We start from the raw sequence: 19,988 nt of genomic DNA, 5'->3' as shown, positions 1-19,988 counted from the left end.
AGTGAGATGAGGGACTCCCGAGACCTGAAGGAAGGAAGGCTGTAAAGGTATGTAAAACTTCTTTAAACACTTTACACACACCAAACACACTTACCTTTGCACTCATGCACCCATCACTCACCTGAACACCGAACATCTCGGCCCCTCCAAGCCCTTCATCCCGACTGTCCGCCTCCTCTAACTTGGCGTGGTTTGGAGCTGTCGGGAATCCCACACTTCAACATTAAAAATAGGGATTAGGCTAAAAACTGCCTGTTAGCTACCTGTTAACAGGCAGTTAATTGGCACTAATCCCCTTCCCGCCTCGGGGGGGGGGGTCCCAGTGCAGGTCGGGTACCCGCCTCCTTTGAAACTGGCATGGAGGCGGGTTAGGTGCGGGACCCCCGATTTCGGGATTTTAGCCCCCCACACGCCTCCAATCCCGCCTCCACGGCTCAATGAAAATCCTGTCCTATAGGTCTATCAGGAGTGAAAAAATCAGTGACGAAAGTAGATTATGTATCAAGGATTGACTGTAGTATATAGATTTTATATCTAGGCATCTAGATGAGATAGCTTCTGCGGCAATGGATACAAGGCATTGTGGCCAATGCACTGTTAGAAATGTTTAGGTACCCAAAAAAGGTTTGGTGAGTTTTAATGTTGGTTTTATGGCACAAACAGTTACATACTTGTGATAACAGTGTCAGATAAAACCATTTCGATTCCCTTACCATCGGCTTTCAAACAAGCTGGTAGAGAAGTTAAATGGCACGTAGCATATGGATACAGGATATAAGCAAACAGGATTGAGATAAAAACCGTCCTATTATTTAGTTAAAGGTGACAAGAATCAACAGGATTCTCACCACTTGAATTGCTATACAGACACCAAGTAGGTGATCCATTAATATCAAAGAGGCATTTTCAGGGAAAACCGCTGACAGGGATAGGAATGCAGTGGAGAATGTGTTCAAGCCGAGCACATACAGGAGAACTTGCGCAGAGCCACCAGACCTGGTTCAACCATAATGCCAGACATTCTACCAGGTAGCCAGAGTGTGCTAATGTTGCTGCCAATGAGTCAAAACAAACTGCAAGCAAACCCTGTAGTTGAGATAGCTTAATCAGCAAAATGTGCCCCAAGACTACCACAGGAACAGGCTGGGCTGAAATTTCCCCTCACCTGAGGAGATAGCACGGTGTCTCATCATGTCTACTCGGAGTACGGCGACATTGTTGATCCATTGGCTGAGAGCATAATCTCAGGTTCTTGATGGGCAAGATTACACAGCAGTTCATCTAATCCCTACACAGAATCAGCAAGCTGCACAAATATTGATATGCTTCCAGTCACTGTTCTCTAGGAAGCTAGGACAAGCTTATCCATGAGTTAAACACAGAAACCTAGTCTGTGCACCAATGTCACACAACATCAGGCAACACATAAGCCAGAGAACTGTGGAAGATGTTTGTTTTGAGAGTAATACGGCTGTTTTACGTCCCCTGGGCATTACTCATGTACCAGTCCCTAAAAAAAGGCCATGTAGTTCTATGCGGATCATTAGAAACTAACTGACCTGATATGAGTTGATGCATATCCTGTGGCTCATAGAAGGGATATCCTGGAGTAGCTAGAGTTTCTAAGTATATGACAAGTACCTGACAAAAGGCTAAGCGCTAGAGACCAGTGGCACTCATTGTTTACTAAACCTCAAGGGTTGTATGAATTTATGGTCACACCTTTGGGGATGAAACATGCATCCATGTCCCAATGGCTTTTTCAAATTCATTCTGGATGCAGGCTTCGCTGGCAAGGCCGGCATTTATTGCCCATCCAGTTGCCCGAGAAGTTGTGCGCACTTTCTTGAACAGTTGCAGTCTGTGTAACGAAGTTGCTCCCACAATCCTGTTAGGTAGTGAGTTCCAGGATTTTGACCCCGCAATGATGAAAGAACGGCAATGTATGTCCAAGTCAGGATGACGTGTGACTTGGAGGGGAACTTGAAGGTGATGGTGTTCTCAATTAGACACTTTGCTCTGGTCAAACACAATCAAAATTTTTCTGAGATATGTATCAACCATCAGTAAACCCGAACAGGTGACAGCTCTGGCTCAGTTGGTCACACTCTCGCCCGAGTCAGAAGGTTATGGGTTCAAGTCCCACTTTAGTGCAGTACCGAGGGAGCGTTACATTGCTGGCGGTGCCGTCTTTCAGATGAGACATTAAACCGAGGCCACTAGTGCATATAAACCACGGTGCCATTCTAAGAGCAGCGGAGTTCTCCTGGAGTCCTAGCCAACATTTATCCCTCAACCAACATCACTAAACAGATTATCTCACTGCTGTTTGTGCTACCTTGCTTTGTCCAAATTGGCTGCTGTGTTTCCAACACTTCAAGGCAAGTTTTTTAACTGCACTGTAGCAGCCAAAAGGCAAAATCACATCATTATTCCCAACTGCTGTTTCTCTTCAGCACTTCAAAACAGAAATTGAAACAGAAACCTGGGCCAGAATTTTCCCCTAAAAAACAGGTGGGTTTGGAGCGTGGGGGCAGTTAAATTGTTAAAAATGGGATTCCTGACCTGATCCCATCTCCAACCCGCCCACTTCCAGTTTTAACAGAGGCAGGACGGGCGACTAACCCACTCCCAGGGGGCAGTACATCAATTTAAAACAGAGACGAGGAGGAATTTCTTCTCTCAGAGAATCGTGAATCTTTGGAATTCTCTACCCCAAAGAGCGTGGAGGCAGAGTCATTGAATATATTCAAGGCGGAGATACACAGATATTTGAGCTACAGGGGAGTCAAGGGTTATGGGGAGCAGGCGGGAAAGTGGAGTTGAGGCCAAGATCAGATCAGCCATGATCTTATTGAATGGCAGAGCAGACTCGAGGGGCCAAATGGCCTACTCCTGCTCCTATTTCTTATGTTCTTATAATGAGGCTGGAAGCCTCTTTTGTCACCTCCATTTTGAATTTAACTGCACGTGGACAGGTTTCACACAATTAGTGAAACCCGGAAGTTAAACCGAGGCGGGGACTGCTGGATTCAGGAGCTAAGTGGCTTTATACCTACCTCCTGGATCCAGGATCCCTACCTAACCCACCCCCGTGATCGGAGACCCCACCACAAGGACTCCGATCCCCACCGTCCCACTGCTGATGCTGAGGTCGGCCACAATCCTCCAGTGGCCGGCCCCAATCCTCTCTCCTTGCCTGCCAATCCCCGGCTGACCCCACCTCCCCCAAATCCACAATTCTCCCGATTCCCGTCCCCTCCATGATCCCCGGGCCAGCCGACCACCGACCCCTCTCCCACGATCCCCGACCAAGCCAGCCGATCCCCACCACCACCCCGCCCCGGTGATCCCTCCCCTGGACCAACCCCTCGCTCCCTCTCCACATCTGCAGGCCTACCCCCCGCAGCCAGCCAGCCTCTCAATCCGGCTGGCTGCGGGCGGGAATCCGAGGCCTCACATGCAAATCAGGCCCGTTAAATTTGGCAGGACCTGTGGCAAACCCGGCATCCCACGTTTCCCGTCCGTCTCAGAGGCCCCCCACCCCCAACCTGCCTACCTGGAGAAAATTCCAGCCCATTGCAACAAGGAAAGGGAAATAAATGGATATGGGAACAAGGCAGGGAAATGGTATTAGAACCACTGCTTGTGTGGAGGATAAACATTAACATGGACTGGTTGGGCCAAGTGGCCTGCTTGTGTTGTAATTTCGATGTAATTCTATGTATTATGTAACAAAAACATTTCTTTTTTCATCTGTCCCTTAATAACTCTTATATATTCTTTATTATCTAATCCATAGATTTTCAAATTTGGGTCCATTTGTAACCCAATGAAATTCTCTGCATAAACTTATATCACATCACAAAAAATTAATAATTTTATCAGATCATCACACACCAAGCACAATGAACATTAAGCACAGCTTGTATAAGCATCGACTACCACTGTCAGTGTGAAAACTGATCAACACAGAGGAACCAACTCCATAAAGAACCATTTATAATGCCGTTTTGGACAGTTGAAATACCTCAATTACACTATTGATTTGTAATCACTACCAGGAATCTATTATTCTTTATCTATATAGTTTATCCATTGTATTCCACATTCCCAATTCTAGTTAACACAGTGACAATCTGACCCTCATTCCTTTAATTTATAATCTGTCCATTACCTTTATTTCTGTGATCAAGTAAATACAACTATTAAACAAAACAAGCTGCAAGATGACTTTGTTTACATAGTTGGTAAACTGATCATTAATTTAATGGGGAAGGAATTAGATGAATTAAGCACGTTCCCACATAAATATTCATTTATAAGTTTTGATTTCTTTAATATATTTTCTTTAATATTTGCCTTATAAAAATTCTTTGATGTAAACTCAGAAGTAGGTTTCCGATGATAACAGAATGCCATCTAATTAAAGAGAACTGAGCATGAAGTTTTCTTGCAACATTAAAATCATAGAAATTTTTTTCCTGATCTCTCTAGGTGCTTCAACTCCTAATTTCAGCATGGCTTTAGTGCACTACGCTTGCTTTTCAGTTAAAAAAAATTATAATGCAAGTAATTAAAATTGCCCTTATTAAAAGGGACCAAGAGTAACAATAAGCAGTTACTTATTTAGGAAAGTGATTTTACTACAATTTTCTTCCCCATTAAAAATTATGATGGAACTATTTAACTGAATTTACTGATGCGCACAGTACAAGAGCAGTAAACATTTATTTGCAGGAGAATAAGTGAATGACTTCAACCACCAGGAACAAGACAACAGTAACAGATGGTTTGAAACAATAGATAAACTGATCAAGCAAAAAATAATTCTCCAGTAAACATTTAAATTGTAGCTGGTCTGGACTGGAAAGTCTACCAAAGTCAAACTTTTCAACGTAACACAAATAGATAAGGTAAACAGAAAAAGTGGGTAAAATGACAGGGTTCTAAATCTTGAAACAAAAATATGTTCCACTAGTAATCTTTGATAGGAAAACGTGACTAGATCTGGCAGCACAAGGCTGCATACCGTGGTAAGTGAACTGTGAGTATATCCTCACTTGTCTTACTATAAAAAATGTTTCCATTTTTCACAAATGTTATCAAGAGCATAAGGAAGCTGGAAAGATATCACTCCATCCATCAAATCTGCATTTGTACACAATTAAGAGCAATTAGCAGCATAAACCGTACCCAATTTGGTTTTTTAAAATCAAAAATTATCACTTACCCTTTCAAGATCCTCAATTTCTGAGCTGAAATTGTTGTCACCTTCCATCATTTCCTCCTCCTCAAGTGTCCGTTCATCATCAAAATCATGCACCAGCATATCAGCAGACGGATCAAAATCATGGTCCTCCGAGCCTGCTGAACCCCCTGCAGAAGGCATTTTTTTTTGTTTTGGGGGTGGTGGGGGGGAAAGAGCACATAATGTAATGTTTCTGACTTCTCATCGTGGTTACATACCACCTTTAATACTAGATTGTGCTTTCAGAATATTATTTAATACAAATTTTATGATTTTTGCATTCCAACATTGATTGGTTCTACAAGTCATAACTACACAACTCTGCCACCACAACTGATGGTGAATTCTCTCTTGCAAATTCTGTCAGATTACATGTTAAAGGCAAAAAAAATCTGGTTTTGGAATTCTGCATTTTTAGGTTTACACAGAATCTCCCATTACTATTTACATTAATGTGCTTGAAGATCTGTGCAGCTTACAGCACGATTTATTTTCACAACACATCGCAATGAAACTGGACGCTTTACTATAAATACAGACCTTTAAGGAAAGTTTACATTTACTGTACCTGGGCTCGAGCTTCCAACGGAAGGCTGTAAATTAAAAAAAAACTTTAAAAAGATTCAAAATAACTTCACTGATGAAAACATTTAAAAAAGAAATGCAAAATTTCCACCTCAAAATACATTTTATGAGAGTTACAAAAAACACGGTAAAACCTCCTTGAAGGCTAACACTAATGTTTTACTTGTATTCGCAAACCGTTCCCCCTCCCAAAATGATGTTTGGAAGCGATGATAAATATACAAAGGACAAAGTTAAGACGTCTGACTGCGATGTCACGGTTGGGAATGGGGGCGGGGGTACTAGAAAAGTTTGTTTTATATGAAGCTGGAGTTGGCGGACTTTCTTAGCAGACCTGGAGCGGAAGCTTAAGATAAACTACTGAAAATTCAAAGTAAATTTGATAAATGCCGCAAATATTTTTATGGAAACTGTTTCAGGAAAAAAACAGCTTTTAATTGATTTATTTTTAAAAAGAGGCGAATTCTATGAGGAAAAAATTACCCTATATAAGGCCTAGCGGATACGAACGGAACTTCAACATGGGGGGAAAAGCGCGCCGCGAAGCCAGGCTCCGGCACAGCGCCCAATAATATTTCCACAACTTAATCATTTTAACCCAAAGGAAAAACGCACAAAAAGTTTATTATTTGAATGTTTCCTCTTTAAAATTGTATATTTCCTCTTTAAAAACACACTTGATTTGAATTCAGACATTAATGACGGCAAAGTTTGAAAATAAATATTAAAAATAAGATTTTAAAATTAACTTTTTATTTTTGCTGAAGAGATAAGTCTTTTGACGGGTCCGCCTTACCTCCGCCATTTTCTAAATTCGGGTCGGCGAGTGAGGTCATTACTTGACCCGGATGTACTTCCCAGCCTGCGAGGTAACGAGTGCGCTGATTGGATGCGAGAACAACTTGTCTCCTATACATGTAAAGTAATATCGTTCGTCCACAGTCTGCTTCTGTTGACTATTTGCAAATATCTATTTTAGTCTGCCGGTAAAAACTATTTTTAAAATGCCTGCTATAAGTTACAATAAGAATAAGTTGGTTTCGTTTGAACAGTGGCCAATCAAATCGAAGTTTCTTGCAAAGGTGGGCGGTGAAAGTGGGCGGGGCGTTGTAACTATGGTAACGGTAAACGCCCGGCCCCTGCCAACGGTCCTGTCGCTTAGGAACGGACCAAGCGGCTCGGAGTGAGAGTTACCGAGCGGGACACACGTAGATCCATCCGGTTAATCTGCCATCCCGTTGGAATCGCCAGAAAATAACAATGAAGAAAGCCAACCCCGCAATGACGTGAGTTTTATTAATACGATAGCAAAATACTGTGGATGTTGGAAATCCGAAATAACAACAGAAAATGCTGGAAAAACTCAGCAGGTAGGGCAACATCCGTGGACAGAAATTTGAGTTGACGTTTCGGGTCGAACCCTTCTTCAAAACTGGAAAGAAAAGATAGATCGGAGGCAGGGCTGCGATCGGACAAAAGAATAAAAGAAACAAAAGAAGTAAAAAAGACAATAAAAGGTGTTAGAAGCTAGACAAGATGGTAATAGGCTGAGATTGGGTGTAAAGTGTACTGGCAGGGCAAGGGATAGCTGTCAGGTGTGAGAGTGAAACAAAAGGAAAGGGGGGGGGGGAAAGGAGTGGAAAAATTACAAGAAAAAATGAAATAGGGGCCGAGGTTATGATCTGAAATTGTTGAACTCGATATTGAGTCCGGAAGGCTGCAGAGTGCCTAATCGGAAGATGAGGTGCTGTTCCTCGCGTTTACGTTGAGCTTCCGTGGAACAATACAAGAGGCCAAGGACGGTGAGGTCCGAGTGGGAATGGAGCGGTGAATTAAAATGACAGGCGACCGGAAGCTCGGGGTCACCCTTATGGACTGAACGGAGGTGTTTCGCAAAGCGGTCACCCAGTCTGCGTTTGGTCTCCCCAATGTAGAGGAGACCGCATCGTGAGCAGCGAATACAGTATACTAGATTGCGAGAAGTACAAGTAAATCGCTGTTTCACCTGGAAGGGGTGTTTGGGGCCCTGGACAGTGGGGAGGTTTAGGGGCAGGTGTTACATCTCCACCGCTTGCACGGGAAGGTGCCAGGCGAAGGGGAAGGGCTGTTTGGGGTGATAGAGGAGTGGACTAGGGTGTCTCGGAGGGAGCGGTCCCTGCGGAATGCTGAAAGGGGAGGGGAGGGGAAGATACGTTTGGTGGTGGGATCACTTTGGAGGCAGAGGAAATGCCGGAGGATGATCCGTTGAATGTGGAGGCTGGTGGGGTGAAAGGTGAGGACAAGGGGAACCCTATCGTGGTTCCGGGAGGGAGGGCAGGGGTGAGGGCAGAAGTGCGGGAGATAGAACTGACATGGTCGAGGGCAGTGTCAATCACGGTAGAGGGGAATCCTCGGTTGTGGAAAAAGGAAGACATGTCTGAAGCACTGGTGTGGAAGGTGGCATCGTCGGAGCAGATATGGCGGAGACGGAGAAACTGGGAGAATGGAATAGAGTCCTTACAGGAAGCGGGGTGGGAGGAAGTGTAGTCCAGGTAGCTGTGAGAGTCAGTGGGCTTGTAGTGAATATTGGTCGATAACCTATCCCCAGAGATGGAGACGGAGAAGTCGAGGAAGGGAAGGGAAGAGTCCGAGATGGACCATGTGAAGGTGAGGGAAGGGTGGAAATTGGAGGCAAAGTGAATGAAATTGTCAAGTTCGGGACGAGAGCAGGAAACAGCACCGATACAGTCATCAATGTATCGGAAAAAGAGGTGAGGGAGGGGACCCGAGTAGGACTGGAACAAAGATTGTTCCACATAGCCCACGAAAAGGCAGGAATAGCTAGGACCCATGCGGGTACCCATGGCAACACCTTTGATTTGGAGGAAATGAGTGGAGTTAAAGGAGAAGTTGTTCAATGTGAGAACAAGTTCAGCCAGGCGGAGGAGGGTGGTGGTGGATGGGGACTGGTCGGGCCTCTGTTCAAGGAAGAAGCGGAGCGCCCTCAGGCCATCCGGGTGGGGGATGGAGGTGTAGAGGGATTGTACGTCCATGGTGAAAAGGAAGCGGTTGGGGCCTGGAAACTGTTAAAGTGGCGGAGGGCATCCGAAGAGTCGCGGATGTAGGTGGGAAGAGACTGGACAAGGGGAGAAAAGATAGAGTCAAGATAGGAAGAGATAAGTTCCGTGGGGCAAGAACAGGCTGAAACGATGGGTCTACCAGGGCAGTCCTGTTTGTGGATCTTGGGAAGGAGGTGTAAGTGGGCTGTGCGGGGTTGGGGAACTATGAGGTTGGTGGCAGCGGGGGGAAGATCTCCAGAGGAGATGAGGTCAGTGACAGTCTTGGAAACGGTGGTTTGATGTTCGGTAGTGAGGTCATCGTCCAGGTGGAGGTAGGAGGAGGTGTCGGAGAGTTGGCGTTCAGCTTCCGCTAGGTAGAGGTCAGTGCGCCAAACAACAACAGCACCACCCTTGTCAGCGGGTTTAATGACAATGTCAGGGTTGGATCTAAGAGAATGGAGTGCTGCAAGTTCAGAGGGAGGTAGGTTGGAGTGAGTGAGGGGAGCAGAGAAATGGAGACGGCCGATGTCATGGCGGCAGTTAGCGATGAAAGTTCCCCAACCCCGCACAGCCCGCTTCTACATCCTTCCCAAGATCCACAAACAGGACTGCCCTGGTAGACCCATCGTTTCAGCCTGTTCTTGCCCCACGGAACTTATCTCTTCCTATCTTGACTCTATCTTTTCTCCCCTTGTCCAGCCTCTTCCCACCTACATCCGCGACTCTTCGGACGCCCTCCGCCACTTTAACAGTTTCCAGTTTCCTGGCCCCAACCGCTTCCTTTTCACCATGGACGTACAATCCCTCTACACCTCCATCCCCCACCCGGATGGCCTGAGGGCGCTCTGCTTCTTCCTTGAACAGAGGCCCGACCAGTCCCCATCCACCACCACCCTCCTCCGCCTGGCTGAACTTGTTCTTACATTGAACAACTTCTCCTTTAACTCCACTAATTTCCTCCAAATCAAAGGTGTTGCCATGGGTACCCGCATGGGTCCTAGCTATGCCTGCCTTTTCGTGGGCTATGTGGAACAATCTTTGTTCCAGTCCTACTCGGGTCCCCTCCCTCACCTCTTTTTCCGATACTTTGATGACTGTATCGGTGCCGTTTCCTGCTCTCGTCCCGAACTTGACAATTTCATTCACTTTGCCTCCAATTTCCACCCTTCCCTCGCCTTCACATGGTCCATCTCGGACTCTTCCCTTCCCTTCCTCAACTTCTTCGTCTCCATCTCTGGGGATAGGTTATCGACCAATATTCACTACAAGCCCACTGACTCCCTCAGCTACCTGGACTACACTTCCTCCCACCCCGCTTCCTGTAAGGACTCTATTCCATTCTCCCAGTTTCTCCGTCTCCGCCGTAACTGCTCCGACGATGCCACCTTCCACACCAGTGCTTCAGACATGTCTTCCTTTTTCCGCAACCGAGGATTCCCCTCTACCGTGATTGACACTGCCCTCGACCGTGTCAGTTCTATCTCCCGCACTTCTGCCCTCGCCCCTGCCCCTCCCTCCCGGAACCACGATAGGGTTCCCCTTGTCCTCACCTTTCACCCCACCAGCCTCCACATTCAACGGATCATCCTCCGGCATTTCCGCTACCTCCAAAGTGATCCCACCACCAAACGTATCTTCCCCTCCCCTCCCCTTTCAGCATTCCGCAGGGACCGCTCCCTCTGAGACACCCTAGTCCACTCCTCTATCACCCCAAACATCCCTTCCCCTTCGCCTGGCACCTTCCCGTGCAAACGGAGGAGATGTAACACCTGCCCCTATACCTCCCCCCTTCCCACTGTCCAGGGCCCCAAACACCCCTTCCAGGTGAAACAGCGATTTACTTGTACTTCTCGCAATCTATTATACTGTATTCGCTGCTCACGATGCGGTCTCCTCTACATTGGGGAGACCAAACGCAGATTGGGTGACCGCTTTGCGGAACACCTCCGTTCAGTCCGTAAGGGTGACCCCGAGCTTCCGGTCGCCTGTCATTTTAATTCACCGCTCCATTCCCACTCGGACCTCACCGTCCTTGGCCTCTTGTATTGTTCCACGGAAGCTCAACGTAAACGCGAGGAACAGCACCTCATCTTCCGATTAGGCACTCTGCAGCCTTCCGGACTCAATATCGAGTTCAACAATTTCAGATCATAACCTCGGCCCCTATTTCATTTTTTCTTGTAATTTTTCCACTCCTTTCCCCCCCCCTTTCCTTTTGTTTCGCTCTCACACCTGACAGCTATCCCTTGCCCTGCCAGTACACTTTACACCCAATCTCAGCCTATTACCATCTCGTCTAGCTTCTAACACCTTTTATTGTCTCTTTTTTACTTCTTTTGTTTCTTTTATTCTTTTGTCCGATCGCAGCCCTGCCTCCGATCTATCTTTTCTTTCCAGTTTTGAAGAAGGGTTCGACCCGAAACGTCAACTCAAATTTCTGTCCACGGATGTTGCCTGACCTGCTGAATTTTTCCAGCATTTTCTGTTGTTATTTTTGAGTTTTATTAATGTTGTGGCACATTTGATACAGGGGTAAATACAGGGGTTACCACACGGAATGCAGCGGTTCAAGTAGGCGGCTCACCGCCACCTTCTCAAGGACAATTAGGGATGGGCAATAAATGCTGGCCTTGCCAGCGACGCCCACATCCCTTAAACGAATATTAAAAAAAAAATAAGGAGTGAGCGAGGGGCATTTCCGACCGGCGCTTTGCTTCCAATCTCCTCTCCTGAAGATGGAGGACGGTCCTACGAGCCTCAGTCCGCTGCCCTCTGGGATTCAGTGTATGTTCGTCCTCGTAGATCTATGAGGTTTGTTCTCCGTTGGTGGTCCTAGGCCCAGATTTCTGGCAGGCCGGGGTGTGCTCGTGCTCCTAGGCTGCAATTTCTCTTTCTGAGCCACCTTAGGAGAACTAACGCTGGGACACTCAGTTGACTTTCGTAGCTTCAAGAGTGACAAGATTCTGAACGTTTTTGCAGCTTTTCATTTCCTTTTTTGCTGTCCGCTGTCCCAGAAGGTGCACGAGCCATTCAAAAAGCGATGATTCATAACTAGACACGTTCAGTCCTTTAATATGGAAAGCAAAGAAGAATTCATAATGATGTTTAAGGATGTAAATGTTTCAGAATGTGTTTTAACATTTCCCCATCAAATGTCACTTTTGTATCCTGTTACTTCAAAAGCATCCCTTTTTGTTTTAGAGTACCGTGACACATAGGCGAGATTTTGTGGATGGCATAAACAAGTGATTTTTTTGGCAAATTGCTTGACTAACTTTGTTGTGCAGTGCCTCGTTTAGTTAAACTGCTTGTTATGGTGTCATGCAATCTCCCTTGTAAGTGACAGTCACTGGTCGTGCTATGCAGCTTTTTTTGGTAAGGAAATAAATTAGTAGTTTACCACCACTGCAACAGCCTCCTTGTCGGACTCCTGTCCTCCTCGCTCGCTAAACTCCAACTTGTTCAAAATTAAGCTGCACTAAGTTCTGCTTGCCCTTTGCCCCTGTTCAGGCTACACAACTGTCCACCAATGCATTAAGTTTAAACTCCCCTTCCTCGTCTTGAAATCTCTCCATGGCCTTGCCCCACACTACCTTTGCAACCTCCTTCAATCTTGCCTCTCCTCTACTATCCTATGGTTATCAGACAGTGTCCTTCATGTTGGTGGCAGCGCCTTAGCTATTTCGGTACTATTCTCTGGAACTGCCCCGCTAAGCCCATCTGTTTCCTTCACTTTCTTCTGGCTTTGAAAAGCCTTCTTTATTTGGGTACAGGGGACATAATCTTAAAATATGTTGACAACACCAAAGTAGGTTTGGCAAATAATGAGAAGGGCTGTAAAAAAATTCAGAGTGACAAACAGTTAGCGGAATGGGCAATTGGTAGCAGATACAATTTAATGTTGAGAAGTCTGAGGTAATACATGTTGGGAGAAAAAAACAAGTAATGGAAGTGTACACTCAATGGAAAGATGCTGATGGGTGTGGATGAACAGAGACACCGAGAAGTTCATATACACAATTACATGAAAACATGATAAAGTCATAAAAAAGGCCAAAAGTATTTTTTTTTTTTAATAAATATGGACATGGAATACAAGAGTAAAGAAGTTATGATAAATTTATACAAAATACTGGTTAGATCATAGTTAGAGTAGTGTGTGTAGTTTTGAGCGCCCCATTGTAGAAAGTACATTAAATCTATTGAGAGCTTGAAGTATAAACCCTCCAAGATATTGCCTGGGATAGGAAATTAAAGTTATGATGAGAGACTTTGAGAGACCAGAACTATTTCCACTGGCGCATAGAAGATTAAGAGGAGATTTAATGAAGGGTTTTAATGGATGAATAAGGAAAGACTATTTCTTCTGGTTAGTGAGTCAATGATGAGAGGTCATCAATTTAAAATCATTACTGAGTGTGAGGAGAGAGGTTAGGACATTTTTCTTTACACAAAGGGTTGATGGAGCATGGAATGCTTTGCCACAGGGAGTAATATTGTATCCTTTAGAGCTTTTGCTGAACCTCCCTTCGGAGATTCATGTATCTTGCTGCCCTTCTCTGTCTAAGAAACAGTGGATGGAACTTTGGACTTCAGCGGGCGCGTAACACGGGCTGTAGTGGATCGGCTGCTTATTATATAACTCCGCCAAAGATGAAAGTTCTGCCAATTTTATTTTCTCTGCTCACATAATAACAACAACAACGTGCATTAATAAAGCACCTTTAACGTAGTAAAATGTCCCAACATGCTTTAATAATGGTACAGTGTACACGGGTGAATTAAAAAAAATTGGACCTTCTATCACCCTGTTTCCACTGAAAAACGGGGCAGTAGGCAGACAGAAATCACCCCCAGTAAGTTATTACATGAGTAGGGTGACCAGGGTGGTAACTGACCTAAGCTGGTGGCGAGCCTCTAACTTCACCCTTTACTAATCATATGTTCTCTAGCCCAATGCACTGCCAGGTGGCATCTTTAAATACCTTGAGGGCCATAAAATGTACCTCGCAGCTTTCCAGTCTGTAAGTGCTTTCTACAGTTCTGCAATGTTTTGGCCAGCAAGCAGAGTTGAAAAGCATCAGTAGCACACATAGTGGGACTCAAGTGGCTACCATGCAGCCTATCATGATCACATGTATATGGACCATGCAGCAAGATTCAGATGGAAGAATTTTTGGGGTGTAGCCCTTTAAGGATGTAAGTGTGGGGAAATAATAGGTATAGGCTGCTGTCGCAAAATGCTTCCTGCTACAGACTGGGCAAGTATTGTAAGAATTCCGTGGACAGCAAGAAAGTGTAGAGAAAACACTTTGTGGCACATATACTTTGCCCAATTCTTAGTATGAAGTTAAGATTTGTACCTTTCCTGATCTGGTTATGTCTCTGAACCTTTCCCTCACTTGCTGCCAAGTCCTCTGGGTGCTTAAGACAGCATTGACATACATCTCCTCTTATGCACTCTATGATTGGTGTTCTTGGATACCAGAGCCACCCTCCTCTGTCACACTTCCTTCAGCAGAATCAGTAAACCATGGTGCTCTGCTAAGTCTCTGCTCCATTTTTCTGATAGCGCTGAAACATCTTCCTCCAGAAATGCTCTCTCCATTCAACTGCTGCTCTAGGCCTTTAACATTTTGCAGCAGCCCTTCAAATTGCTCCCTCAAATAGCGAGCTCCTAATGACAGGCATTACTCATGCCAGGAGCGCACTATAAATATGTAAATAGGCCTGACCCCAGAAGATTCAATGGGATTTGGAGTCTTCCATTGCAGCAGGTACAAACCCTGTAACACTGTTGTTGTCTATTTCTGGGGACATTGTGGAGAATTCACCTTGAAACTTTGGCACTGAAGGGCAATGTGTACTGACATTTTTGTACTATGAAAAACAGCCAATGGTACAATTCTAGATTTTGCCCAGCCAAACTTCAGTTGTGTCTGGAGAAAGCATTTTGAGCTATGTAACATTAGGATGCAGTACTTGTGGTTATAGCTCTGTCACTGCTGGTGGTAGTAGTGGGAGCAAATGACAAATCAAGAGTATTGCACAATAAGTATATCACACATTAAAGTAATTTGGCTTAAGTGATTTTTCATAAAGTATATACTGGTACCAAAACATTGCAGTATGTTTGAATCTTTAATAGCTTCTGTTGACTTGAAATTGTAGGTCATCGAAAATGGGAGGAAGCGTAAAGAAATTTCCTACTCATGGCAGCATGGGGAACTTCAGTAGACACAGCCACAAAAGCTCTTTGAGTTTTGTAGGGTCATCTAGTCGCCCAAGGGTAAATATGCAAGCAGACAAGATCTTGGACAAAGGCTATAGTGCGGGAGGAAGACACGGTATACAGGTACAGTTTTATGTGAACATCTCAAATTGTTATTATTGTGAACACTGGGATTTGTGCCAAAACTCACCATATAAACACCTTGTCAATCTCAATTGTGCCATAGATGGAGACTCCAAGTGGTTGCTGGGCATTTTCTTTTTCTCCTCCTCACTCCACCATCGTAGGAAAGGAGAGAAAAAACTGGTCTTGGGCACTCACATTGTTGGTTTCAAAGCAGTATTGACGAAGATCTGAGGAAGCTCATTCATTCAATTGAAATGTTTAAGACTGAGAGCAATACAGTGTTGTTAGGTAAGGGTATCAAGAGATATGAAGAAATGGCAGATAAATGGAGTTGACGTACAGGTCAGCCACAATCTGATAGGCTTGAGGGGCAGTATGGCCTACTCCTGTTCCTATGTTTCCATGTACCATCCTTTCTGCCTGGAACACCCAAAATGTGGAAGGTTAAAAATATCATCATAGGAAGAAGGATTCCTCTCCTGGTGTTGTGTATGTAATATGTGTGCTACTTTGAACCTATGGACAGGACTGCACTACTTGTAGGGCGTAGTGATACGCAGTACCACTCCTGGCCATAGGGGTATAAATAGTACTGTGGGTACTGATCTCCCCTCAGTTCCCGCCTGTGGGCATGAAGTAAAGACCTACGTGCAGTCCCTACCTCCAACCAGTAAAGACCTGTTTGAGTTATACGTTTAAGTCTTTGTGTTAATTGTTCAATACAATACACATACTTAACACTGGCGACGAGTCGGTTCGAACCCTGCGGCAGTTATTCCACGGCGGCTTTGTCCAAAGACAGGACGTTGAAGAGAGGTTTCAATCCTCAACACCCCACTCAAAACTGAACGGCAGCAGAAATCCTGACAGCTTCCAGCGACTGGAAGCGACAGGCATTAGGACCCTGAAGCCTCCATAACCTCGTGGGTAAGCCGAGCAGCGTTGGCTGCAAAGACAGGGCCACCGATCGGGAGATAAGGGCGATCGCAATCCCTGATAAGAGCCGCGGTGAAACGCGCGAGCGGGTGAGCCAGAGCCCGGGAGGGAGCGAGCAAGAGCCGCGCGAGCGGGTGAGCCAGAGGCCGGGAGCCGCTTCAAATGCGAGGCGCAGCGCGGGTCAGTGATCGGGACCAAAGATAAGGGCCGCACTCGGACTGAAAGGCGCGGCGGCTGCAGAAGCTCAAGGTGCGAGAGCCGCGGTGCACAGCGCGGGCTATCGATCGCACAGAAGATAAGGGCCGAGAGCCGCTTCGGTCGGGAGCCACTTCGCGATCCAGCGATCGCATCCGCTGATAAGGGCCGCACTCGGGCGACCGCGGCGAAGATAAGGGCCGCACTCGGGGGCTGAAGGGAGACGGCGTCGGGGGACGGGTGAAGACCGCCAAGCGCGGGAAAACCGCCATTTTGTGGGCGGAGGACGACGGCAAGAGCGGGAAGCCGCCATCTTTGATAACAAGTAAAGAAAATAAAATCTGAGAAATTGCAAATCTACAATGCCTAAACACGGGAATATTAGCACCTTTGATAGTGACCTCGAAGATTGGGCCATATATGTTGAAAGAGTAAAAAATTATTGTAAGGCCAATAAAATTCGTGACCAAGATAAAGCTCTAACATTATTAAATTTAATGGGTGCAAAGACATACGGGCAATTGAAACACCTGTTATCACCAGATGAACCGGCGGATAAGACGTTCGATGAGATTGTTACTGTCCTGAAAGATCATCTAAACCCCACGCCGCTGATGCTAGCGGAACGATTTAAATTTTACGACAGAAGGCAGCTACAGCATGAAAGCAATGCTGAATATTTGCTGGAATTGCGTAAATTAGCGAAATATTGCCAGTTTGGAACGGGACTGACAGATGCACTATGAGACAAATTTGTGTGTGGTTTATTTAAACAGGATACACAAAAGCGACTGCTCGAGGAGAATGAGCTGACGCTTGAGAAGGCAGTCACTATGGCAGCAGCACACGAAGCCGCAGCGAGAGGCACGGCAGTAATGCAGCTACAGTCACCGGAGCTCAGTGCACACAAATTGGGTGTGAGTTCTGGCAAATGTTATCGTTGTGGAAAGACAACGCATGATCAGAACCAGTGTTGGTTTAAAAACCAAGAATGTAGAACTTGTGGTAGGCTTGGACATATAGCTAGAGTATGCAGGTCAGGGAAGAAGACCAGCAACAAGAAGTCACCGCAAGGAAAATACGCAAAGGTACATAAGGTGACCGAACAGGAGTCCGATTCAGACGCTAGCAGTAATGAACTGGCTAGCTTAAGCTGTAATGAACTGACTAGCTTAAGAGTACTCAACGCTGGTAAGGGTGCAGACCTCCAGACAATTTGGGTCACTCTTCAGATAGAAGGAGTCCAAGTAAAACTGGAATTGGACACTGGATCGGCATTGACGGTCATAAATAAGAAAGATTACGGAAAGTTATTCCAACATATTCCCCTACAGGATACGGGGATTATATTGAAAACATACACGGGGCAAAGAGTGTACCCCATCGGGAAAATAGAGGTTGCAGTGGTCCACAAGGGCGAAGACAGTCAAATAATGGACTTATATGTGATATCTGAAGGAGGTCCTCCACTACTAGGACGGGAGTGGATTAGGAAAATGAATATGGACTGGCATTTCCTACAAACAATAATGAGTGAGAACTCGGTGAAGATAGTCGGCCCAGACTCTGGAACGGATGATGGTAAGCCCAACTCAGGTGCAAAAGACAAAGTTTCAGCACAGAATTCCACTGAGCAACAACAACATAGTTTAACTGTGGATTCTGAGTCTGGCAAGTCTACTGATGTGCCCATTTCTGAGGGACACCGGGCTCGAACTCAACTCCATTTCAAACTACAACAGCAATTAGAACAAATGCTTCGCCGTTTTGAGCAAGAGTTGAATGCAACGAAAGAGTTCTTTGATATAGAGTTGGAGAATCTGGAAAGACAACAGAAGCAGCTGATGGAGAAAATGGAGCAGGAGCACACAAAACGTCTGATGTCAGAGGAGTTAACGGTCAGCCAACTCCTGCATATGCTGAAGGACAGGACTCTGAAATGGGAAAAACTTGAACACGAACTTCAATATTCAAACGAAAGGGGTTCGGAGCTCTCAAAGGTTATTGGAAGAGCTGAGGTGGCAACACAGACTGAGATGACTGCAACAGAGCAGCCCTTGGATGCCAAAAGTACGCTGACTCACGTCAACGTAGAACAACAGACCGCTGAAACAGCTGCTCCGGTAGAGAGATTGAATAGTCCGATCAATCAATCTCCAAAAGAAGTTGAAGTAGTAAAATCTCAAATGAGGTCATTAGTAAACGACTTGCTGAAAGCCCAGAAAAAGCTGGATGAAGAGGTACGCATGAAGAAGTCTCTTCAGGAAAGATGTCTGGACTTGGAACAAAAGCTGGCTAACGCCCAGCTGGGTATGGAGGAAATAGAAGACCCTCTCGCTGGCCTAGATCAGGACGACACCGAATATTGCTATGTCCTGTCCTGCCCAACTTGTAACTTCGACTCCCACCATACAGAAATCATGGAGGAGCACCGAAAGTCTACAGAACATCGGGAGAAGGTGGCTCTACTACGGAAAAAGGAGGAAGAGAAGGAGGAACTGCGCATGCAGCTGGCAGCTGACAGTGGAGCCCAGAGAGTCTCCAAGAAGCAGAAAAGGAAAAGTCGAAACAGAAGATGACCCATCTGAACCATTATTACCTCTACCAGATCACACACGTGGTCCCTCCGAACGGAGCCAATTCAGTTCGGAAGTTCAAACTGTTAAATCCATGGAAGGACTATTGAATGAGTCACTCCAGCAACGTGAACCGACTACACCACAGAGATTGAATCTGTGAACTGTTTTCCGCAGAGACTGAATCTGTGATCTGTTTTGACATGAAGTTATCTATGTATCTATGTTATTCTGTTATGTAAACCTGAAGGTATATATGTATATATGTTATTACGTTATGTTAAATGGGGAGATGACTGTAAAGCTAAGAAGGGAGGAATGTTGTGTATGTAATATGTGTGCTACTTTGAACCTATGGACAGGACTGCACTACTTGTAGGGCGTAGTGATACGCAGTACCACTCCTGGCCATAGGGGTATAAATAGTACTGTGGGTACTGATCTCCCCTCAGTTCCCGCCTGTGGGCATGAAGTAAAGACCTACGTGCAGTCCCTACCTCCAACCAGTAAAGACCTGTTTGAGTTATACGTTTAAGTCTTTGTGTTAATTGTTCAATACAATACACATACTTAACACCTGGCTCAACAAGTTTATCCAGGAAGTATGATAGAGAATGGAAGAGTTCAATGTGGATCCACTAGAATGTTGCCAGGGTTGAGGGGGTTACAGTTATGAAGAGAGACTTGAAAAGTTAGAGCTTTTTTTACTGGAGCAGTGATTTGATAGAGATCTTCAAGAGTCTGAAGTATAATGAAGGAATAAATAGTGATCGGTCGCTTCCACTGGTTGACAATGTGGTAACAAGATGACGAAATTTAAGATAATTGCAAAATGAATTAAAACAGAAGTAATGTAAGATTAGGATCACAGGTCACACACAGATTACCCAAAGGGTCTTAGGAGTTGCAAGGCTTTTTATTAAACAGCTACAGTTTAAAGCATAATCAGATATTGCATATGGTTTAAGCTAATAATAGACATACAACCTGTGACAGTAGAGAGCGATCTACCACACCCGAATTGGAATGCCACGACTGGACGGAGGGTT

The 19,988-nt window shown here is 45.3% G+C and overlaps 2 protein-coding genes across 7 annotated transcripts in view; one reads left to right on the top strand and one right to left on the bottom strand.

The window, feature by feature from the left end:
* The window catches only part of LOC147122047 (mesoderm induction early response protein 1-like), a 75,706-nt gene extending 69,024 nt beyond the window's left edge, over positions 1–6,682 (bottom strand). For 3 of the 5 annotated variants that reach the window (XM_085982732.1, XM_085982735.1, XM_085982733.1), the window contains exons 1-3: positions 6,633–6,682; positions 5,820–5,844; positions 5,234–5,379 (exon numbers count right to left, since the gene is read on the bottom strand). In XM_085982732.1, coding sequence (XP_085838858.1) covers positions 5,234–5,379; positions 5,820–5,844; positions 6,633–6,641 — 180 coding nt within the window. In that variant the 5' untranslated portion in view covers positions 6,642–6,682. Of the gene's footprint in view, positions 1–5,233; positions 5,380–5,791; positions 5,845–5,999; positions 6,131–6,632 lie in introns of those variants that run through there. The other 2 variants (XM_085982737.1, XM_085982734.1) reach the window with 2 other exon arrangements.
* Positions 6,683–6,953: 271 nt separating this feature from the next.
* dnai4 (dynein axonemal intermediate chain 4) overlaps positions 6,954–19,988 on the top strand; it is a 185,495-nt gene continuing 172,460 nt past the window's right edge. Inside the window, exons 1-2 of one of the 2 annotated variants that reach the window (XM_085982730.1) lie at positions 6,954–7,122; positions 15,046–15,229. In XM_085982730.1, the coding sequence (XP_085838856.1) occupies positions 7,097–7,122; positions 15,046–15,229 (210 nt within the window). In that variant the 5' untranslated portion in view covers positions 6,954–7,096. The remainder of the gene's footprint in view (positions 7,123–15,045; positions 15,230–19,988) is intronic. The other variant, XM_085982729.1, reaches the window with a different exon arrangement.

Source organism: Somniosus microcephalus, chromosome 3 (genome assembly GCF_052327205.1).
Source record: "Somniosus microcephalus isolate GS21.2 chromosome 3, FLI_Smic_1.0, whole genome shotgun sequence".
Classification (NCBI taxonomy): Eukaryota; Metazoa; Chordata; class Chondrichthyes; order Squaliformes; family Somniosidae; genus Somniosus; species Somniosus microcephalus.
This window is presented reverse-complemented; position numbering and strand designations above follow the sequence as displayed.